This window comes from Pleurodeles waltl, chromosome 7, assembly GCF_031143425.1.
Source record: "Pleurodeles waltl isolate 20211129_DDA chromosome 7, aPleWal1.hap1.20221129, whole genome shotgun sequence".
NCBI lineage: Eukaryota > Metazoa > Chordata > Amphibia > Caudata > Salamandridae > Pleurodeles > Pleurodeles waltl.
Genome location: NC_090446.1, coordinates 113,590,230 through 113,615,149, shown reverse-complemented (window position 1 = coordinate 113,615,149; position 24,920 = coordinate 113,590,230). Strand labels below are relative to the sequence as shown.

Sequence of the window (24,920 nt, the reverse complement as noted above, 5' to 3'; positions counted from 1 at the left end):
ATTGTGGCGTTTTGTTACACTAGCATCAGAAATGTTGATGCTAGCACAGCAAAGCTCAGGGAAGCGCATTGATTAAAATGGGTGCGTCATTTTAACGCCTGCTCCGAGCATCCATTAAAAATGATGCAGTAAAATGTAAATTTCACTGTGTCATTTTTTTAGGCCTCCCTGCGCTGGAACGCCCCCTTGCATACATTATGCATGATGTGGCACAGGGGGTAGCAAAGTGGGGCAATGGAATCATTGCACCACTTTGTAAATATGGCACGGCAGAAAAACCACTTTAGCGCCACCTTAGCGTAAAAAAATGACACTGTGGGGGCGCTAAGTTGGAGCAAGGGGCTTGTAAATATGCCTCTTTGTTTCTCTCTCTGGACTCCGAGTGATGTAACCTGGGGTGAGTTTGTTTCTCTTTGTAGCAAGGCCGTCCGCGTCCATCCTCTGATCTGACTTTATTTTAATCGAACGCTCTCTGTATGTCGGCATCAACCGCCCACCCGTCCATGCCAAAGAATGATACGATATATAATTAAGTGACAACAACCACCCTCAGCCATCCGCCCTCCTGTCTGACTAAGGCTCGGATTCTCCCTCCTTCAATCCATGGGGCCAAAACCCAGAGCTAAAGACGGTGTTTGTCTTTGCACGACCCCCTCAGCCACGAATCTATCCGGAGCACGCTTTGTGTATCTTTGTGTCAATTCTTCAATCACGGGTACCACTCTTGGGAGGTGGGGTGACTCATTGCGTTACCATCCAGCAAACCCTCATGGAAAATATTTACATTCTTTAGATGATTTATTTTGGCTGAGACCAGCTGCAAAAAAGAGGGAACTATGTCTGTGAAATATCCCCCACTTCGCTCCTCGCCTGATTCCTGGCATTGCCCTTCACCTCCCCGCCCCCCACCCTGCGTACGCAGTTCCTGCGTTCGCAGTTCCTGCGTTTAGTTCATTCTGTGTTATCTATTAAGTTTACATTTCAGTGTGAATGTACGGGGGCCACGTTGGCTCAAAATAAGTTCTGCGTTCGAATGGCGGGCCCTGCATCTGATTGCTCCACGAATGCCTCACTTCTGAAAGGGGGGAGGGGGGTAAAGCTGCTCCCCATTGACGCTCCCCTTTTCACAAAACCACTAGCTTTCTCAATTCCACTTACTGTCGTCGCCACATTTATCAAGCAGGGGCGTACCTATCAATAGTGCAGCAGGTGTAGTGGCACCGGGGCACACCCAAATTATACCAGTTTTTTTGTTTTCAGCTTAAGCGGCACGAGGGCCCCTATTTTCCTTTCCTGCATTAGGGCCCCTTAATACGTAGCTGATATCAAGAGCCATTTCCTCTTCGGCCGCTCGTAAGTCACTCACCCCAGTTTAAGGCCTGTATTTGTAAGGGCCGCGCCTCTTCCGCTCTGTCTGATTCTCTGTTCTCCTCCTTTGAGTCTTATAGTCTCATGTTGGCCTTTAAGCCCACACGGAAGCCTGCTCAACCTTAGATTACTCTTCTGCTGTCTTCTCTTCCACTTCTGAGCGCTATCCTGAGCACCAATTACACATTTGACAACCCATCCTGTTCCTGGCAGCTCATGGCAGGTATTCACTCTGCCTTAAGTATATCAAATAATTTTTTTGAAAACATATTCAGGAAGAGGTTCTCGAGTTTTGTTACTTTTTCTAATCCTTCGCTGTGTTCTTCCAGCTCCAAACAGGAATTTTCAGCTAATTTAATTTTTCAAATATCCATACTTTGTACTTTAGTTCCTTCTCCTTCTGTCTGGAGGACCTCCCCTGTTCTTCCGGTGTCTGAAGCAGGATCCTGATCGGCCTCTGATCATTCTTCTCCGTCCCCAGACTTCTTTTCTGTCTCTGGCTGTAAAGTTTCATCTCCCTTCTGGTTGTTAGGCCTGAAGTGTCTCCATCAGATCCTCTTTCCTCCACATTAACTAAGCCTGTCATCTCTCTAAGGGCCCTTACTTGGTCTCCTTGCCTAACCGGTCTCTGTCCCCTACCCCCCCTTCCTTTAAGGGTCTGTTAGAAATTGGGTTTCTGGTTGGCTAGGGTAGGCACCTCAGCCAGGCAGAACGTACCCACTCTAGTCAGGGCAAGGGAGTTACACGTCCAAGATAACCCCTGCTCACCCCCTTGGTAGCTTGGCACGAGCAGTCAGGCTTAACACGGAGGCAATGTGTAAAGCGTTTGCACAACACACACAACACATGTGACGCAATATCCCCACCACAAAGGAAACACAACACCAGATTATATGAAAATATACTGTATTGTACACACGCAATTATCAGACCAAACATCACATATTAGTACTATCCTGCTACCTTAGCAGTTGTCAGAACGTTACACATTAGTTACTCTGCAGCCTAGCAGTAGTCACACATAACACACGTTACTCAGTATTCTGCAACATAAGCAGTAGTCAGGAAAACACGTTATTACATCACAGCACTTGTCATAAGAATATCATAAAATGCCCATAGTAGGAACATTAGAAAACATATGGCAAGTTAGAAAAACATATTAGCAAGCATGTCCATAAAAGGAACATTTGCATACACATATGTAAAAACATCAAACGCAGGTAGGTAATATATGAATCAAACAAAAGCCTGTAGAAAGAACTTTAGATTGCAACTATATTGGTCCTTTAAACAGTAACTGGTTGGATGAAGGCACCTCCAGTGCCTAGAAGGCGAACAATGGGGCCCCGGCGCTCCTATGCGCAAAACGGGAGCCTCCCTTATACTCTGGGGTCAGAGGAGGGCGACATGCACCTCCTCTCTTCAATAGACAGGCCCCTCCGGGGACCGTGATTACTGGCGGCCCCCCAGGGCCTCAACCGGCCCTCACGAGGGGGGCCAAAGCCAGCAAAAACAACTTAGGGCAGGAGGGGGGCACCACGCACCCCCTCCGGTTTAATGACAGGCCCCTCCCGGGACCCGCGATCTCTGGGGGCCCCCCCGGCCTCCACTGGCCCTTCCACCAAGGGGGGGGCCCACAATAATGCCCGTTTTACCTAACAGCAGAAAAGGAGCGTCCTGCTCGTAACGCAGAGGCCAGGGGGCACTCCCCGCGCCTTCCCCTGGTCCTGCCGTGAAGCCACAAGAAGATCGGACCCCTCCTGGGGCCCTAGCAGACACTTGCCTGCACCCGATGCGGTGCGCGAGTGTTCTTCCAGCTTCCCGGGCCGCTGCGGTGATCTTATTTAAAGGGGCACAATGCAGCAAGGAGCCTACGAGCTCCCAAGGCTCCATAAGCGCGCTGCAATCAGCGCTATGGCAGCCGCAACCACGGAGAAGCACCCCTGGTGAAGAAATGGATGCAGGGGTCAGGGGCCACAGCACCCTGCCCCTGGGGAGCAGAATCTTAAGACAAGGTCCTCAGGTGGAGGGCCCAGCTACAGGCCAGCACAAGGGAAAGGCAGCAAGTGGCAAGTCCTTCACAGTGACCAGGCAGGTCACAGGTCAGCACAGCAGCAGCAGTCCATGGCGGTTCCTGGTGAGTCCTTTCAGCCTTTGGTGCCAGTTCAAAGATGATTCCAAGAGTCTCCACATTGTGGGGAAAATTCCCCTGTACTGATAGTCAGTTCTTACAGTGTTTTACAATGGTAGGGAGAGGAGGTTCCAGCCAGTTACAACTGGTTCTGGGAGTGCCCCCTCTCTCCTTTCAGCACAGGCTCCAAACATCAGTGGGGGGTTAACGACCCTATTGTGTGAGGCCAGGGCACAGCCTTTACAAATGCAGGTGTGCCCGCCTCTCCCTTCTCTCAGCCCAGGAAGACTATTCAGTATGCAGATGCACCTCTGTGCCACCTCCACCCTCCCTGTGTACAGGCTGTCTGAAAAGTATGCACAAAGCCCCAACTGTCACTCTGCCCAGACGTGGATTGGAGTCAAGCTGCAAAACACCAGAGTCATAAGCACAGATAAATGCTCACTTTCTAGAAGTGGCATTTCTGTGATAGTAATAAAACATACACCCACACCAGTAAGCAGCATTTATTATCACAACCATACCAAACACGCCTACGCTACCCCTCATAAATCAGACAATACCCCTTACACATAAGGCAGGGCATTTCTGATGCAATCCTATGAGAAGGCAGCACTCACAGCAGTGAGACACCAAGTTAGGCTGTTTGTCACTACTAGGACAGGCAATGCAATATGGCACATGTCCTGCCTTTCTACATACATGGCACCCTGCCCATAGGGCTAGCTACGGCGTACCTTAGGGGTGACTTACACGTAGTAATGCAATATGGCACATGTCCTGCCTTTCTACATACATGGCACCCTGCCCATAGGGCTAGCTACGGCGTACCTTAGGGGTGACTTACATGTAGTAAAAGGGGAGTTCTGGGCCTGGCAAGTAAGTTTAGATGCCAGGTCCCTGTGGCAGACACTTGCACACAGGCCCTGCGCTAGCAGGCCTGAGACAGGTTTAAAAGTCTACTTCAGTGGGTGGCGCATGCAGAGCTGCAGGCCCACTAGTAGTATTTAATTTACAGGCCCTGGGTATAGAGATACCACTGTAAAAGGGACTTATAGGTAAATTAAATATGCCAATTAGGTATAAGCCAATCATACCAACTTTAGATGGGAGAGCACCTGCACTTTAGCACTGGTCAGCAGTGATAAAGTGCTCAGAGTCCTAGAGACAACAGCGAGAGCTCAGAAAAACCAGGAGGAAGGAGGCAAAAAGACTGGGGATGACCCTGCGTAAGGCAAAAAGTCCAACAGGGTCTATCTACACTTCCTCTTCTAAAGAAACCATCACATAGTCCTAGTGGTCCTTCCAACTGCAGAACCAGTTCTTTGCTTTCACTTCTTTATACAATCGTGATTTTTCTTCCCCAGCTTTCATCCTTTCCTCATGCTTTTAATTTCCTTTTGCCAGCATGATATGGATTTCGTCCCTTTCTTCTCCACTGATGCTGCCTTGCTCTGTTTCCTAATTCTAGATCCTTTTCTGTCCTCTTTGATAATTAAGGACTCTTTTATTTTCTGGATTTCTACAGACTTTCTTGGCCGCCCATTCTTGGTCTCCTAAAAAGGCTCTGTCTCTGCAATCTATCCTGTAAAGTTCCAGGTTCTACTAGAGTCAGTTCTCGACTCACTTCTCATCTCTATCTTATTCTCCTGTTTTCTGTCTTTTCTGCTCATAATTTGGAGTTTCATTCCTGTGCTGGGTATACCAAAATGTAATTTTACTTCCCCCCCTTTTCTGTCTCTCTTCAGAACACATCTCAACTTTCATGTTAGCAGTCAGGTCTGAATGACTTCTCCATTTTTTAAAACTTAACCCATTTACAATAGAAATTCTGTTATCCCCTCCCAGTTCCTCCTGTGCTATTATTGCTCTTATTTATTTACAATCTCCTACTATTACCATCTGTACCCCTGCCCTAAATGTAGGCTTTTTCTTCTAATCTCCACTAGATTTTCAACCTCAGATTGCCTCTTTTGCCAAAACTTGTTCTTATACATTTTCAAAATCCTACCTATTATCTCTTTTGGCTCTTTGAAATTACTTCTGCAGATGTTTGGTCTGTCTTGTTTTAATTGCCCATCTCTGTGGCCAAGTCACAAAGCGTTTATGAGTGCAGGAAGTAGTACTACCGGAGTACTGTTCTGTGTAATCTTTCTTATCCAACCTCCATCAATAAAAGTGCAAGAAGGGCAACGTTTTTTCTGTTTGTACAAATGGTGTATGAAGATGACCCAAATATTCCCATTTTAGAAGATTGGAGGACGATTCACAAAAGCATCTGAGGGTATGCGAAAGAGTACAGCAGTGGTACTCCTTCATGTACCCTTACATGCCTTTGTGAATAGATTTCTCTCTAAATGAGGTCCCTAAACACCTAAGAATCACGTTACAATCTATTCAGAATTCTTGCTTGCATTATCTTCTTTCTCACCCTCCTCACTATATTCAGCAACTTCTTTGGTTACCGTTCCGTCCTCAGTGTAAATTTTGATTTTTCTGTTTTGTCCATGAAAGGTATTGGGAGACGCCTTATCCGTGCTCTTTGAGTTCGTATTATGGTTGGTCATAGTTGACTTCTGAGATCATCTTCATCTACCCGCACCTCGTTCTCAAAGTCTCCATCTAACTATTTTCCCATTATCTGCTCTTTGTTATGGAATCTCGTTAGAGAATCAACTTCCTATTGCAGTGACATCTGCTTCTACTCTCTTGTCTTTTGGGAATCTTCCTAAAAGGACATTCACTAAACAATTGTTATCATTCTCAGCTTCGGCTGTGGTTACATAATTTTGTACCATTATTCTTTGTACAGAGCTTTGGATAAAAGGGCTATAATATATCAAATTAATAACTATTTTCTGTAATTTTCTTTTTTTGCCTTTAAGGCATCATCTTAGTGGCAAATAGGTGAATGTTGTGTGTCTGAAGGTGGCACAGTAAGTTCAACTGGGTGACATCATCCGGAAGTCTAGGGGGTGTAGGTATGCGGCCTTTGTGCTGCGTCTTTCCTGCTGACTGCATTTCGCTGACTCCACTGCATCACGCAAAGAAACAATGCAGCAGATGCAGGTGGCAAATTGCCCGTTGTCCGGGTGGGACAAGGGAATGGGACCATAGGGTGGACCCCCCTGTAAATAAAACAAGCACTTGCAATGCAGTGGGTCTTGTGTTTGCTCGAGTTAGAGTTATTAGCGTTGTAAATTCCTAACTGGACTTTTCTTCCCACAAAAATTGATAATGTAAAGTAAAACAGTTGACCTAAGCGAGCCAATTCAAAGCGCCATGGCCGCCATGAGCGTGAGCGTGAAGGAGAGACACAAAAGGAAAAAGGAAGATTGCTTGCAGTCAAACATATCGGCAAGCATGCAATTATCCATGCAACAGGGTTGATGCCAAGGCGGGAACCAAACCGCCCTAAAGAGGAACAAACCTAAAGCATTTACCAAAGTCATCAAAGGATTTTTGAAAGGCAAGCCCATGAACGAGGAGTGGAAGTGATGGGCGTGAGTTGGATGTGGTTTAAAGCCCACGTAGATGCTATAACGTCATAAAAGCAGCACTTGCGCGCTGCTATGCTTGACCTAATAATAACACAGAACAATCACCATGGAGCCAGTGCTTAATTTGTAAATAAAAAGGTGCCGGTGCCCAAAGCCCTCCTCTTAAACACGAGGCTGCTGTATTTCAATGTGCAAACACGGAACACTGAGGCGGCGTAATCCTGAAGACATCTCGTGCCTCTGCAATCCATTTACAGCCACTCGCCCTTTAGCTCACTCTGACAGCTTTCTGCTTTCGCACATTGTGACGCTTTTTCATTTTCCCCTTCCTCCGTCTTTCCCATAGGTGTCTTTTGCTCGCAGCAAATGCTTGAGGCTGAAGAATAGGCCCCGGCTCTCAAAAATAAGTGCCGGTGCCAAGCACCGGAAACAACAAGCACAAATTAAGCATTGCATGGAGCAAACATCTGTGCTTAGATTGCATCGGTGTGGGCCCCGCTGTGAACTATCTGCAAATAGGGTCTGCGATGTTGCTTCAATCTAGCATTTAGGTGACTCACTGTCCATTCTTCAGATACCAGACTTCTTACACAGCCGTAGCTTCAGATAACACAGATAGTGCAACTCGAAGCCACAGTTACTTACTTGGCTTACTGATGCAGGGCGCACCCCTAAACCCTCTTGCCAGATTGCAGACGTTGAGAGCTGATCATGTCCCCAGACAATCATTACTTCTATGTTGTCATATTTAAGTTTCAGCCACTAGCCTCAATTCCAATTGCACACTGCCAGGCCAACAAGCATGTGCAAAAGTTTAGAGAAAATACAGTCCACCTGTGCCCCAGACAGAATAGGATCTGACTGTCAATGGCATTTATAGCCAGAAGCCACATGCATATAAGAGTGCATCCTGAGGGACCAACGGGCTATAGAAAGGGGTCCTGTGGCATCTTCCAATGAACTGCAGCAAAAGTTGATCAAAAAGGAGCTTGTGCAACTCTCTTGATATGATATGACAATATGACGTTTCACACAAAGGCAGAGTCTGAGGAACCTATACACGTGTATGCTTACTCATTTGTATATATTACACCAGGAGGTAACTCTACACTTTTTTGCTGTTCACCATTTCTAATTTTGCTATTCACCATTTCAGAGTGTACATTTACACCAAGGAGTGGTCTTATATGTCTGCATCTCCTCAAAACAGGGGCGTGAGCCTCCTAGAATAGAATTTAAGAGTCTAAAGTTACTACTTGTAACTTTGCACACGTAGCTGGAGATGTCCACCATCTTGGTGCATATCTCCCTACAGGAAAGTATAGGGAACATTATTAAAATATATTATTCTTTAAAATAAACTAACAAAAATATTTATTGTAATATGAAAATCAATTTTGAATTGTTATTTTGAGCCCAGAAACCCATAAGATAAAATGTCACAGCAAATTATCTTAAAAAAACATTTAAATATAATAATAAATAAATAATGTTTTAAAGAATAATTATTTCCCACTGTCAGTAACAATTTTCATTTTTTTACTATATATTCCATCTTTTAAATCATTTTGTCTTTAGATTAATTTATATTATTTTAAATTTTTAATAATTTGATTATATTATCATTAGTTCATTTGGAGTGTTATTTTATCACCCTACTTCCATTGTTTTCGAAGGGATTTTGTTGCAGTACCCATGGGTGGCCGTTTAATGACCTACTCCAAGGCAGGGCCGGGGTATACATTTGCATTTGTTTTGACACATGTAGGGCTGTAGTAACTTTAGAAGTGTAATTTGATAATAGCAATTGTTTTATTATTTTGGTGGTATGTGTTTTTATCAGCATTTCCCTTCCTAAACCACTCCTTAAATTTCCCTAAAACTGTCTTTGTATGATATGGCAGTAGGACGTTTCACACAAAAGCCGAATCTGACGCGCTTATACATGTTTATATTGAACCCCTCCCATTTAGGAGGAAGTATTCACCTTTTTCCAGCCATACCCCAAGTCCATCCGTAATCTATTACTGAAACATATTTCAATACGAGCAGAGAACCACAGAGGAAAGATTGGAGCGGTGGGGGCATTTATAGTATGTGAGTTGCATTACTGTCGTACAACTTTATGTGCTACAAAATGCAGGTTGCAAAAAGGTTCCTGCCCAGAGGTGTAACGTAACCCCTACTGACCCTGTGGTGAAGGGGGGGGGGACACAACCCTCCAGGGGGCTTCCAGCCCTTCAAGGGGCCCCCTTCAGCCCAAGGTCCATGAATGTTTGTGCATTATGGGAAACACAGTTACCTCTCATTAAATTTTGTGTGGGGAGGGGGGTCCATCATTTTGCATTACACCACTGCCCCTGACCATAATGTCTCTCTCAAATCTCCGGGGATAATAGTATTATAGTCAAGAGTGTGAAAAATGCCTCACAAATCTCACAAATCTAACAGAATTTATTCCTTTAAATCGTTAACATCTGCAAAAACATTTCAGTCAACCCATGAGGTTGAAAGCCACTCTGAAAGATGTCCAGGCAAATATTTCCTCACACAATGCTCTCAGTCTCTTCAGTCATACATATTTCCAAACTCTTCCATAGGATTGGGATGGTAGCTGTTAGTGTCATCGAAGTGAAATACAAATTTTATTACAAGGGGTTTTCACCTTCTTTGTAAATACCCCAAGTGTCTGGGAATTGTTGATGGCCTCCAAAACACTGGCACTAAATGCTGGAAAAACTCCCTTTCTCAAGGCTAGACAAGCATCAAGTATATATCGGGTGTCCGTGAGGCCCAACACATCATCGAGAAGATGCAGCATATTTTGGATAGGTCCAGTAATGTTTAAGGTTCTGCACCATCTGAAGGATGTCAAATTTTGCCTCCCAATTGGGAGTGGCCACTGAGTTAACTTGTAAGAGAAGTAGCCTGAAAAAGAAGTACCCTCAAGATTCCAAAATGGAGAAGCATTAGCTCTTTTAGGACAAAGTAAGGTCTTGAACTAAGATTTCCTTTTCATAGTTTCCTCCAGCAGAAATATGGGAGGAGTGACCATTGCATTGGTATCAATTAGTACTTCTTTATAGGTATAAAGATCAGATTTATATAATTTGAGCTCAGGTCTGGACTGATAATGCCAATTACGTGCGGTTCTTGGCACATTCTTTTTAAGACTCTTAATTGAACTAGGATGCAAGTCCATGCAATTACTAACAACTTGCATGTTTCTGCACTTGCATCCAAATGCATCCAGTTTAAGTGTGCTTTTCGGCACTATGAGGGCCATTCTGCCCCAGAGTCAGCCGTGATGTCACTAAGGTCCTCAATTTCAATTTTCCTTTAGTTCTTACAAAGCTGCTGGTCTTGAGGCACTCAGAGTAGTATTATATCTACTCCTAAATGGTAAAAAGGAGGTTTCATCCTACTAGGCCCAGTGGCGTACCTCCAGGGGGGTGTTTGGGTTGTTGCACCCCCCATAATAAGTGTATTCTATAGTAAATAGTTGGGTACAAGTGTGTTGAGGTGGTTTATCTGAAGTGTCTATCAGATCTCACCTGGGCTTTTTTACATGACCATCCTTACAAAACCACACACGCTCTCTCGTTTATGTTTTGAAAGCCTTAAAAATGTTGATTGGTTTGAAAAATATTGTGTTTTTAGTACCCCTAACACTCCACACTCCTCTCTCTTTCCCCTTCCTCTTAAGCCCCCCTGATGTCCTGTTAACGTGCTTTAACAAGATATCCCCGTGATTGCTGAGAAATCTGAAGCTCACCCCCCAACATACTGACCAAGCTACGCTCGGCCTTTGATCCTAGGCCTAGGCCTTTGATCCTCTGCACTTAGTCCCCGGTTTCCCTCAACGGTGTGACACCACAATAAACGTTCTAAAGAACAGAATGTATAATTGGGATTAAAAGCCAGTAATCACATCAAAGAAGTGCTTCCATCATTGACAGTGACAGCTCAGTCGGCAGCAGTATAGGCTTCCCATACATACAAACAGGCAGAGTAAGGTCAGCAACAGTGCAGGCTTCCTACAGGCAGAACAGGTGCAACACAGGCAGCAGCAGTGCAAGGTTCTTTCACTCAAAGAATTGGTACAGCTCAGTGTGACTGGTGGACACCAGACCTGACTTCTGGTCTCTATATCAGGAGGTTCCAGCACAGCGCTGTGTGAAATCCCGCAGTGATGTGCTGTGAGAAAGGAAAAGAAACGGGAGCAGCACCATATTTGCCAAGAGTTGTAGGCTGAAGTTGCCATCCTCAGCGCTTGCATGTAAAGGCGTTTTTAGGGCAGTGCTAAGTGTTGCGCTATGGATCAATGGTGAGTCACCATAGCTTTGCCTGTGCTTTGTAATCGAGGTACACCCTATAGTAGAAAGTTCAACACAAGGACAACAACTCAAGGGAGTGTTGTCTAAAGTGTGTAATTTTCTGGCCCATGTAACATGTTATAATATTACATGGTAATGCAGGGTGTCCCTTGTATGGGCCTGCTTTCATTTAGTTTCAGGATTCCAGGCAGTGTCAGGTCACACACTTTATTAGGCGTGGCTTTGGTTGAAAACCAATGAGTGTTTGCACTCTTCCCACCTCTCTATGCTGCCTTTTCATTTATATTAGCGGGCTAGTGCTTTGTGAAACAAGGCAGTTGTGGAGCTATATTTGTGTCAACCTTAAGCATAAAAATATTTTGCACACAAAGGTTGATCAGTGTTGATCAGTGTTGCCGTTTGTGCCACAAAGTTCTGCTTTGCTTTACACACGCGCCCCCTAAACGTATTGTAAATCTAGTTTTAGTAACCCCAGTCTGGTGGAAATTTTACTTGCACACAGGGGAGCAAATAATCTTCCTTTCACAAACTCTTCTAGTTCCCAAACAGGCCTTGCCAACTCACCCATTTGTCTATCAATATCTTTTCGGTGCAGGAGGGCTATTTATTTAGATAGCACCTGGCCCAGAGTTGTCTTTCCAGTCTCAAGTGGCAGCAAATATAATGCAACTTTACAAAGGTAAAGTGTAATGTTTTAGCATTGTCATGGAAAACTGAACACATAGGCCTCAGCGGCAAGCTGAGAAGGACAGTATCAGCGGGTGGGATATTGCTCCAACCAAATATAATGGACAGACTGTTCCCACACTCAGATTCCCATATGCTGGAACAACAGAACCAAATTTACAGGTTGGAAAATCAGGCTGGTAAAATAACTTTGGATTTGGACTGCAAGTACCACTTAGACTTGATCCCTTGCCCCACGCAACCCCTTTCTATGGGTTGGGGGAGCATCTAAAGCGAACTTTCTCATTATCGGGGTCATCATCATCAAAACAAAGAAGTCCAGAATTCCAACATAATTATATTTAGTTTAACACACACACATACGGTACTTCTGATAGATACCATGGAAAGTACATAACAAAATATGATAGGATGAAAAGAGTCCCTTTTATCTGAAAAATGTAAAGTTTCAGCGAGCCCGGATCAGAATAGCACACCTGAGGGACGTGTCTAAATAAAAAGATAATTGGAGTCTTTAAACAACAACACCTGGAAGCCGCGATGCAGGTAGACAAAACAACACCCAGCTCAAAAGAGGCAAGGATCCAAAGAGTGCACCCATCCAGCCATCTGCTTTGCTCCTCGTGGTTGAACTCCTCTTGTGGACAGGGTTAGGTGTTGACACTGCTTGTCCTGTGACCAAGAGCCCTTGTGTCTGAGGATGAGCCTATCACCATAAGAGATCATACTCCCTTATCATCCATTCTCACCCTGCTGGCAAGAGGGGATTGTGCCATCTTGAGACCAGCCAGTCACGAACTTAAGTCTTAAAAATATTTATTTTGTGGGCAGTTAAAATCACAGAATATTTTCACAGAAGGAAATTCAGTAAGAATTAAATATAATAAAATAATTGTTCATTACATTAAAACTACAGTGTGTGCAAACTCTAATTTGAATCCTTCAACCCAGGTTCACATGTTCTGAGGATTGACCTCTTACGCAAAGAACGTTAAAGACTGCTTATTAATTACAGCCTATCGCTTCATCTGCATTATAGATATTTTAAGCAAATACTACAGCTTTGGCAAAAGCAACATACATCAGTATATCCGGACTGTCAAATGGTTACAAATTTCAGATATTTGACAATTCCGCTACCTGGCTAAACATTTTGCAAGGTATACAACTAGCATCAAAATCTTGGATTCTACTAATTTCCACGATGTGAAATATTGGTCTAAGTAAACAATTTCTCTCCCTGTGAGACTGTTGCAAAAGCATAACAAAATTCCCAATTATAGTGATCTGGCTTCAGTTTGTTGCCTGAATATTGATGTCAGTATAGTGTCTGACATAAATATCTAGTCCTAATGATTGTTTAGATAAATAGTGCATTGGGGGTAATACTACAAAATCTACATCCGATGGTAAGATATTTTTGTAAATAATATTTATGACACAATATTTATGTTTGGCGATAATTTTGTTCATGATAAACTGACATGTAATCCTGGGAGCAGCTGCCCATGGACTGGATCTAAAAGTAAGTTAAGGAAACAGAGCTTTTCCATTGAGAGAATACAAGGTTCAGATAAATATCATAATAAAAGCTCTATCGAGAAGGAAACTTTCCTATAGGTCAATCAGGTTTCAAATAGTAGTAGGAGTGGCATTTATATAGCGCTTCTTACTCTATGTCGGCTGCTGAAGCGTATTATCGGTGGGTTGTCCATGAATGGCAGAGCTTGGTTGCATGGTGTGTATTTGCTGGGATACTATGTGGGAAGCTTTTCGTTGTCATGAGTGACCAGGGAAGTGCTCTTATCTTGTCTTGGGGTGAAGCGATGAGCACTGTGATGGATGAGGTATGAACGTCCTCCGGCTACGATCATATGTAAGCTGATTATTTACAAGTTTATTTTGTAAGATTCCAGGTTATGTTTCTGCTGACTATAGAAAACCTTTCTTTAATCTGTTTTTCCTCAATCTCAAGACCGACACTAAAAATGCCACAGTTAGAACTACCAGCTTTGTAAGTCTTTTCTTTATGAGATGGGGAAGAGATGAGTCAAAGTGGATGGAGAGAGGGGAGAGATTTGCCTCCAAGGCCTGTATTGCTGCCATCTTTAAATGGCACATTGGTTTGTGATGTTGGGTTTTAACTTTTACTCTTGAATGTTGGGACCTGCAGGGATGGACCTTATTAGAATCCTCCAGGATAGCAGCTATATAAAGCGATTCCGTTCACATCTTGGTTGTACCGTTTAAGAGTCCTCCAGGATGACCACTACATGTGACAGGTCACCTCTGGACATAGCTGATTAACATCTTTGGTGTTGGGTAAATGTGTTTTGTGGGCCTAAGTATGTTTTGTTAATGTAAGCAAGTCCCTTAATAGCCTATGGGCTGCTGCTGTAATAGCCTAGCATTTCAGAGATACCTTACTTGGACCATCAAAAGAGTATATTGTTATACGGTCCATACTGATTTCAGTGGTGCTGGAACAATTTTCATAGCGGGGGTGCTGCCCTTAGTGTTGCATCACCAAGGTCATAGCGACTGTGAAAAACCCAAGAGTCGCACAAAGAACAAGTGTAGCAAATGAGCCATGCCCTTTCAGCAGGAGAGTGGTAAGGATGTAGTATCTAGCTGATGGTGCATTTTGGACTACATCTCTGCAAATACATTACTAAAGTGCGGTGTACTAGCATGCTATCAATTACAGATAGCACATTTTCCATTGAAATGGCAAACAAAACACACTAACTTGTAGTTTTACTGCTACAACTATAAACAGAAAATAAGTGAAAATTGGGTTTCAGCAAATATTTATAATTTCTTCATCTCTAAGTTGCCATGATTTGTTTTGATCCCATTAAAACATTTATTTCCATCACACTTCAGAATTACAAACTACTGTGCTCCATTTATGTGCTTTTCTGACTGCTGATATATTTTGAAATATTTGTACAGCTGATTTACAGGTATTTTAAATTGTGTGTGTTCAAAGGAAAATGCCATCCTACATCCTTTCCTTTCACCTCAGCAAGGTTGTCAGATAGTCCCCTTTACAAAATCCTTTAATTTACAAGTCAAAGAAAGAAAAGTAAACACCAATCTCAATGTTAGAATAAGTGACTATTAGTCAGAAGACATACTCCATCACAGACATGACTGATATCCCGCCCACTGTATTACAATCCTATTATATGCTATGGAAATCATAAGAAGGCGAATGGGATATCCATCACGTTTGTGACAGAGTATTCCCCCCAACAAAGATCTAACTCAGGCCCACAGCCTGACATTCAACCTCTGACTTTGAACTCACAGCAAATGTGACAAGATGAAAATAAAATTCAAAGGCATCCTTATTGCTCTTTCGCCTTCTGAACTCCAGCATGAATATTTTGGGGGTGCTACAGCGCCCCCAGCACCACTAATTCCAGCTCCTGTGATTGATTACAGTTAGCTGTGGTATGACATCATTGCAGGGTTTACAGCTACGCCTGATTTCCAAAATACATTCAGCCTGCATTGCTCACAGATGATCATGTGTAGAGTATGAAAAGGGCATTTTGGTGAGATTGGCCTCTTGGGCAGAATACATTGTTCTGACCACAGATTATATTCTGTCTAATGTCAGATGTTTTGGGTCATCATCTCAGGAATAGCCATGTTCTCACATCATTCTTGAATGTTTGGGATGATCCCGGATATAATCTTGGCTGGCAGGGAGTTCCAACATTTTGATGCTTTCATGGAGAATGACATTCCACCAAAAGGATGTTTCTACTAAGGAGGCAAGGTGAGGCAGGGTGCTAATCTTGAAAGTAGTGCCCTATTCTGGCAGTGTAGTCAATTTGGAGATACCATGGGACTTCCGATTGGGTGGCACTATGGATGAAGTAGAGTGCCCTGAAGACAGAGCATCTGGCTATCAGCAGCCACTGCTATGCCTAGAGCCCTGGTGTCATGTGTTCCCTTGGGTGAAGGAGCACTAGTAGTTTTTCTGTGGAGTAATGGATCCTTCACCGTGTTCGTAGAGGAAACCAGGGAGCACCTAGGTACATGCTGTTAGCATACTGCACGTGTGAAATTATGAAGGCGAGAACGATCTGTAGTGCTTAGTGGTGCACATAAGTGTCTACCTCAAGCAGATGTTGTACATTGTGACTTCATTAATAAAGGATAGTCTCTAGTCCATGATGATGATGAAAAATTCACTTCTTTGGGCTCATTCTAGTGGGTTGGTGACTATTCCATTGTTCACAAGTCATTATTCTCAGTTTGTGAAAAGTTGAGTTTAAGATGGTTGATCATCATTTGTCAGTGGTTCGGAGGCTTTCATTGAGTCCACATGTAGTAATATTTAGAGGGCGTTCCAGTTTTAGAAGGATTTGTGTGTTGTCTGCATAGCTGTAACATTTGCCATTGAAAGCACATATTAGATCTGGTAAGGGAGTGAGGTAAAGATTGAGCAGGAGTGAAGAAATGCTCGAGTCCTGTGCAATGTGGGCTGTAATGGGCAGCGATGAATGGTGTCATTCTCACAAAGCTTTGTTTATTGATGAAAAGAGGACATCTAGTTTAGCACGTTTCCTTATATGCTGATCTCTCAGGTCGCTGTAACAGCGTGTCATGATGGGCTGAGTTAAAACCAGCAGAAAGGTCCAAAAGAAGTAGTATTGCTAATTCAGGTTTTTGTCCCATTACTTTGAATTTTCCAGAATGATATCAATGTTGTGTTTGTCCCTCGGCCCTAGAGCCACCCGGACTGTTGATCTGAAAGTAGATAATTCCCCTCACAAAAGAGGATAGCTGCAAGAAGACCACTCCTTCTATTCATTTTCACAGAAATGGTCCATTTGGATGATTTTGGTGGATCGAGGGTCTTTTTCTTGAGGAGTGATTTGAAGTGGGGGGTATTCATTTAGACGTGGGGATCCTGTACCTCAGCAGTTGATTTCAATATTTCTGGCCACATATACCATGCAAGTAGTTAGTAGATTCTTTAAGAGATTTAAGCTAGGACTTTGTGTACAGAAGGTCCAGTTGGTTGCATGTTTTGGTTAGTTCATTAAAGTAAGCCATTTATCATGTTGGCAATTTGGGGGCAAGCCACGACAGGAGATGCAGAGCCTAGGCGGTGCCAATGCACATTTCCTCACACAATTACCAGCATTTATACAACAGGGGCAACTGAAGTGCAAGCTTCCCACTCAAAGAGACCAGAACTTTTACAACAGAGCAACAGTAGGTAAAACTTTCCTTGTATACAGGCTGGAATGGATAAAGCTCAAGAAGCAAAATGCAAGATTTTCCCACAAACAGACCAGAGTTTATACAGCACAGCTAGCAGCAGTGCAATCTTTTCTCATTGAAATCAGAACTTGTACAACAGAAGCAGCAGCAGTCCAAGCTTCCTAGACAAATATATTTGAAATTATACAGAATTGGCAGAAGAAATGAACGATTTCCTCATATGTGAACTAGAATGGATACAACATGAGCAGCAGCAGTGCAAGGTAAACTCACAAACAGACCAGAACATATACAACATAGCCAACAGCAATGCAAGCTTCCCTTGCACAGATACCAGAATGTTCACAGCTCAAGCAGCAGCAGTAGTGCAAGATTCCTCCATAAACAGACCAAAACTTAATATAGCAGTAATGCTCTTCCCTCACAAAGAGGCCAAACAATATCCGGCAGAATCTGCAGTAGCACAAGCATCACTCACAGTCAGACCAGAAATTATACAGGATGAGCAGCAGCAGTGCGAGATGCCCACATACTCCATCCATTATTTTACACAGCCTGAGCAGCAGCAGTTCAAGCTTGTCTCAAAAGCGCACCAGAACTTGGCAGTGAACAGCGTTGCAAGCGTCATCTGCGAACAATAAACCAGCACTTATACAACTTAGGGAGCAGTGGGGCAAGCTTCATCTGCGAACAATAGACCAGAACTTATACAGCTTAGGGAGCAGCAGAGAAAGCTTCAACTGTGAACAATAGACCGGAACATATGCAGTTTAGGGAGCAGCGGGGCAAGCTTCATCTGCAAACAATAAACCAGCACTTATACAACTTCGGGAGCAGCAGATCAATCTTCATCTGCGAACAATAGACCAGAGCTTATACAGCGTAGTAAGCAAAGTAGCAAGCTTCATCTGCGAACACTGGACCAGAACTTATACAGCTTAAGGAGCAGCGTAGCCAGCTTCATCTGCGAACAATAGACCAGAGCTTATACAGCGTAGTGAGCAGCGGGGCAAGCTTCCTCTGCAAACAATAGACCAGAGCTTATACAGCTTAGGGAGCAGCGTAGCAAGCTTCATCTGCGAACAATAGACCAGAACTTATACAGCTTAGAGAGCAGCGGGGTGAGCTTCATCTGTGAACAATAGACCAGAACTTATACAGCTTAGGGAGCAGCGGGGCAAGCTTCATCTGCGAACAATGGACCAGAACTTATACAGCTTAGGGAGCAGCGGGTAAGCTTCATCCGCAAATAGACCAGAACTTAAACAGTATGGCGTGTAGCAGTGCAAGCTTTCCTCACAACACCAGATCACATATAGCATGGGCTTCAGGTGTCAAACCTTTTCTCATACAACCAGAACAGATATGTGCTATAACAGAGAGAAATAGGATGTCTGTAGAGGATGGGATGTAACTACATTAGTAAATTAATAAATATATTAAATGACTGATCGCAACCTGATAGGAGAGGGTTGAACCACTGGCATAGATAGGAATGATTCATTTACAGAAGACAGAGGGGAACTGAGGAATGTGTCTCAGTCTCCCTGGCTCTGGACACAGTCTTTCCATTCATTTTCTTTCTTCAGATGTCACTTGGCTGATGGTTGGTATCATTATTTGTTTTTTTGTTTTTTCAGGGATTTGCGCTTCAACCGCATCAGAGATATTCACCAGGAAACCTTCAGCAAACTCAAGAACCTCAACACACTGTGAGTAAAGCAGAGTTTATCGGTTCACTTTATTGAGTATTTCTTCCTTTATAATCGTATAGCGCCAAGTGTCTTCCTGCAGTCAGTATACAGTGGTCAACTGTACATCAAGCAGAATAAAATGAGCACAGTAACACTGATTTGCACTTCAGTAGGTTGCATTTCAGTCATTGAATTTTCAGAAGTATAAAGAAACACAATTAATTTATGAAGATCTCTTAATTGTTGATACGTTCTCATCAATGTTTCTCTTTCACCAATATATTCGGCTGAGTTAAACATGGACTAGGAAGGGAGGGCCGGGTTAAGTTTTACCTAACTGACTGATCAGACCTAGTTTACCTTCCTGCTTTTTTGACAGCCTTGGCCAGCTTGAACACCTACATTTTGATTAACACTGGGCTATGGTGAACAGGGTTGGGGATCAGAACTTTTAAAGTATCAGGAGAAAGCAGTACTCCCCTTCCCATCCTAATCTATTGCCGCAAAAAATTGGACCAATGTACACAGCCAGGGGCGTAGGTTGGTCAATAAGATTTGCTGGGGGGTTTGATGGGGGAATGAGCTTCAGATTTTTCAACAATGACACTGGCATATCATGTTAAAATACATTATACGACAAGCAGGGCGCATGAGAGGGACTTAAGGGGCAGTGAAAAGGGAGAGAAATGTGGATTTGTAGGAGAACTAGTGAGAAAAAACACAGTATTTTATCAAATAACCTATATTTTTTAAGACTGTCAAACCAAAGAGAAGGAAAGGGAGTGGGTGTATTTTTGTCTGTGTGTATGTAAACATTCCTGGTGAGTTCCTGGTGGAATCCGACAGACAGCTTACAATACCCAACTAAAAGCACCTGTACCCTACCATTTATCAGAAAATACATTTATTAGGGGGGTGTAACACCCCCAACACACACACCCGTAGCTACGCCCCATCAAGGTATACAGATGTGGAGTTAGTATATCTATACTTGCCTGCCTACACGTACCTTGATGATGTAGAGATAGTTGATATTCTGCACCCAATACTGTTGTAGGATATTTTGTCATTGGATATTTTGACATAAACTCCCACACAGGTCAAAGATTTGAGGGAAGCTACAAATGGGAGGCATGGCTGCTTCATTTACATAATGGGCGCTATTCACGGAAGACTTTTCGTCCACAAAAGTATGTTTACGGCCACAAATACCTTATTTACAGGTTCCTGGAAGGTGGGAATGGACTCACAAATGTAGATTTATCTTCCAAAAGTGCCAAATAATCTGCACGAGGTGGGAATTGTGTGTTTTACAATATGGTTTGTCTTGTAAATATTTGAAAAGCCACAAGCGTATGTTTGAGGACATATACAAATTCTGATCTGACTTTCTTAAGTTGGATATGTTCAGAAATGTACTGCAGTCAAAGGCAGGAGTAATTGTTCTTCCAGGATGAGACGGGGCATGGATCACCACCACATTTGGTGGTGGGTGTAGGATAAGATGTTCCTCCAAGAGGAATGATGTTTTCACCACACAGGAATTGTGTACTTTTGCAATGTGACCTCACAGAAGGCCACTCAGTAAAATCTCAGCATCTGCACCACATTCATTTAATCTTCTCCAAGGTTTAGAGGATGAGATCAGAACACTCTCTTCTAGGAAACGCTTGATCAAGGCAAACTTCATGATTTTAGAAAGACTCAACCAGCTGCTCAGAAGAACAATTTAGACTAGTTACATCATGATTACCAATCTATCTGATGATTATGCTATCTTCTAAAGTTCAAGTGAGAGTTGTCATGTCACCTCATTCAGTTTCCGGGAGCTTACAAGAGTCTATGGAGCCTCCTTTAATGATCCCTACACTATTCTCTGTGTAAAGGGTTCCTCTTTTTTGATTTGTAAAATATCTGGTTGTTCTAGTTGTGTTACTATGCTGAGTGGTGTTTCCTTTACACCCCTCTCGTCCAGTGTGAGTATGTTTATATTGCACTATCAATGTCCTCTTCATCTTGTCTCAATGTTGTGCCTGCTGGTTCTAGTGTGCATAGATTGTGTCTGAGTTTTCCTGCCTTAATGTTGGGGCATTCCTGCATCAGTGCAAGTGCACCTCCTTCTTGCATTTCTTTCCCTGCCCATTTTCTGTGCCCTCCTCTTCTGCTCCTATGTCTCCTTTCTTTGTGTCTTTCTTTCTGTTGTTCCTGTCTCATTGTGCAGGTGTGTGCTTCTCCCTGTTCCACTGGTGTTAAATACCTGTCCCCATTTTGATATATATTTGTCCCTCTCAAGGAGTACGTGTCTTGCTGTCCTGCTTCAATCTTCTCTTTCAGTGTGTTCTCCTTTTCGAGCCTCACTCTCCTGGTCTCCTTGATGCACCGTACAAGCACCTGTTTTCCCTCTCCATGTGCTATATCTCCCTGGCCCAATGTCTGTGATGTGTCTTCTTTCCCCAGTGTGAGGGTCCATGTTTTATTCTTCAGTGTCTTGTCTCCTTGTCCCTTTGTTTTACTGTCCCCTGTCTGTGTTTCTCGTCTCAGTATCAAACTGTCAGTCCCAGGACACATCACTCCCTGTCCCAGTGCCTCGTCTCCCAGCCTCATTGATCATCGCACTGTGCTCCAGTGTCCAGGTTTCATTATATTTTCATTCATTTAGGCCTGTTTGACAGTCCAGCTATCCTTATGTGATCAACAGAAAAATAATTTTAAGAAGCATTTGAGGGTTTGACTTCGCCTATGGTGATTTCCCCGAGTATAACATTTGATTGGGAAGAAGGTTTGTGCTTCCTATGAAAAACAGTGCGTGTATTACGCTTTGTGCGACAACTTATGCTTAATGCAGTAGGTCTGAGTTGGTTATGGTGACAAATAAATGCTCAGAACTATTGACCTGATCAATTTATTATGAAAAGTTATGACAAAGCAGGAGGTTTAGCATATTTACTGTGAAAAGCATATGCTAAAGCCAATAGGCATTTAAGTGTAGATTGTTATTACACTGTGCTAAAGACTGTAGACTGGCCTTTTATTTTGTCATATCTAAAAGGACAGATTACTATAGTGAGCAAGGGATTTGGTGTTGGTTTGCCTCTTCTGTCAAACCCTGGCAGTAGAAGATCTGCGGTGTGAGAATCTTTGATAGGCCCTCTTCGGAGTGTTTGTGTATTGTTTTACCCAATATACATAAGTTACATTTTATGACTGTATGCCTGATGGGAAAGCATATATTCAATACAGCAATCCCAAGTTAGTTATGGTGACAAGTTAATGATTAAGGTTATAGGCTTTCCATTGGGAATGTTATGTAATGATTTTTTTCATATGGAAACAATATGTTAGATGCCATAAGTCTGAACTGTTTGAAAAAGTATGACAAAGGCAGTAAGTCTGACATTTTTATTGTGAAAAACCTGTATTAGCTCTAAAAAGCTTTTAAGGGTGGATTGTTTTCACACTCTGTTAAAGGCTGTATACTAGCATTTTATTACATGGATTCTCACAGACTTCTGACGAAGGCAAGGGTTTTAGTGTTGGTTGTCCCTGAAGGTAGATTTGCACACCGGCTTGTTAGGCCCTCCTATCAGGGGTTGTAAATTAATTTGCCAACTTTAGTTTTACACATATTTGTAACATGACTGCATGCCTAGTGGTTTACTTATGGGAAAGCTTCTGCGCAATACCGTAGGCCTTATTACTTTGTTATGGCGACAGGCAGTAGGCCTAAACGGTGACAGGAAGTAGGCATAAATTGTTAAATGGGAAAAGTTTGTAAGAAACTATAGCTCTGAAGAATTTATTATGAAATGGTCCAACAAAGGCAGTATGCCTAAAATGTATTGTGAAAAGCATATGTTAAGGCCAATAGGACTTTAAGGGTAGATTGGTATTAAACTGTGTTAAAGATAATGGTGGGTGTAACTTGCATAACTCTGTTTAGTATAATCACGCAGAATTATTTAAGAATTCTGCATGATTGCATGTGAATTACGCAAAAAAGAATAATTCTGTGTTTAGAGCCATTTCCTAGTGCAAAGATTCCCCCTGAATCCAAATTGGATGCGAGGATGCTTTTTGCGATAAGAAATAGCGCTTAATGCAACAGAACACAAATAGTGAGTGTGAGCAGGCATCAGAATTTAAGGACTCCGATGGATCTGCTCCTTCCAGACTCAAAGAACCCAGTTAGTCAGCCTGGCACTGCACACCTCAGACGCCTGGGAACTCATCTATTGGTTCCACAAGCATCCGCCCTGAGCTCGACCCTCTTCAATACATACATGATCTCTCTAGCCAGCATAGTCTGCTATGACGATATCATCGTCCTCTCCTATGCCGACAGCTCGCAACTCATTCTCTCCCTCATCTAGATCAAGTTCAATGCCTGTTTGACTGGAATTGCCCACAGGATGAAGCCCAATTGTCTAAAGCTGAATATTGACTAGAACAAAATGGTGGCCTTCTGGAAGAGCATATCACAATGGTACTCCACCAGTTGCCCAACTGAGCTAGGATGGAGACCCACCACTCACATGAAGAACCTTAGGATCATCATCAACAACAAATTCGACATGACCACCCGTTAATGCCATCACCATCTCATGCTCGCATACCATAGGGAGGCAGAGGAAGATTTCAGATTTTCAAATGGCTCCCAGTCAGCAACTGGAAAAACATCATGCACTCGCTGGTCCCAGGCAAGCTGTACTATGGGAAAACCCCCTATGCCAGAATCAAGAAAAACCTCCCCAGAATGCTGCAGACCATTCTGAACTTGGATGCCAGAATAATGCTCAACCTCCTGCACCGCTGTTACATCACAGCACACCTGAAGGAGCTCCACTTGCTCCCCATTCACAAAGAAGCACAATTTAAACTCCTTGGCCACACTTCCAAGCCACCAGATAACACTGGCCCAGCATACCTCAACAGTCGCTTCTGCTCTCACAAACCTTCCGGACACCTTTGCTTGTCTGGACTCCTACTTACTCTAATTCCACGCATACAGAAAAACAGATATGGTGGGCGAGCTTACTACTATATTTTTCCATAATAAAATATGATACACTGTTCCAAAAGAATAGGGAGAGGAAGTAAAGGAGTCCTGATCATCAGGAGCAAGAGTCCTCACACACCGTACTTGGTGTCATGCTTCATCATCGGACAGCTCCTCGTCAGACCGGCGCTGCAATGTCTGACGGGCTCCCCCCTAAAAAAGGGGGGGCTCTTTGCCGGAGATCTTTTGTTTTTGCCGATGATGCCACGGAGCAAAGTATGGGTCCGTGGGGAAGGAAAGTACAGGAATAAAGGATAAGATTGGCTCAGGACCCTCACTAAGTGATTTATTCTTTGATGTTGGGAAATGGCCAAGATTAAAAAAATGGCAAGGGAGTGAAAATTGAGGTAATGCTCAGACACTCACACAAGAAAATTCAAAGCAGGAAGTCGGTAATTATCCGAAATTCCTTAATATGTGGTCGACATGTTTCGGGAACGGAGCCTGAGGGTAGGTGCTGCGCCTGACACCGAAACGCACACAAATTGTTTGTGTATTGGGCATCAGGCCTACGTGATCCCATGAAGCCCTTTCTCTAGTGGAGATGGGTGACTGATAGGAAAAAGCCAGTCTTGTTCTATCCTAGTAAGTGACTGACTACGTTTTGACTGTAAACGATAGATTGCAGGAGTCTATATATATAATTTTTTCTTTTTTTCACTTGGGTTTCGATTGAAGAAGTCCAATTATTTAATAGGTCCTGAAGAAGCGTCGTAGGATCCTGCTGAGACCATATTAAGACGCGAAACATGTCGACCACATATTAAGGAATTTCGGATAATTACCGACTTCCTGCTTTGAATTTTCTTGTGTGAGTGTCTGAGCATTACCTAAATTTTCACTCCCTTGCCATTTTTTTAATCTTGGCCATTTCCCAACATCAAAGAATAAATCACT

The 24,920-nt window shown here is 43.1% G+C and overlaps 1 protein-coding gene across 1 annotated transcript in view; it reads left to right on the top strand.

The window, feature by feature from the left end:
• The window catches only part of LOC138303797 (peroxidasin homolog), a 193,013-nt gene that overhangs the window by 8,439 nt on the left and 159,654 nt on the right, over positions 1–24,920 (top strand). The window contains exon 2 of the mRNA XM_069243211.1: positions 18,914–18,985. Within this exon, the coding sequence (XP_069099312.1) occupies positions 18,914–18,985 (72 nt within the window). The remainder of the gene's footprint in view (positions 1–18,913; positions 18,986–24,920) is intronic.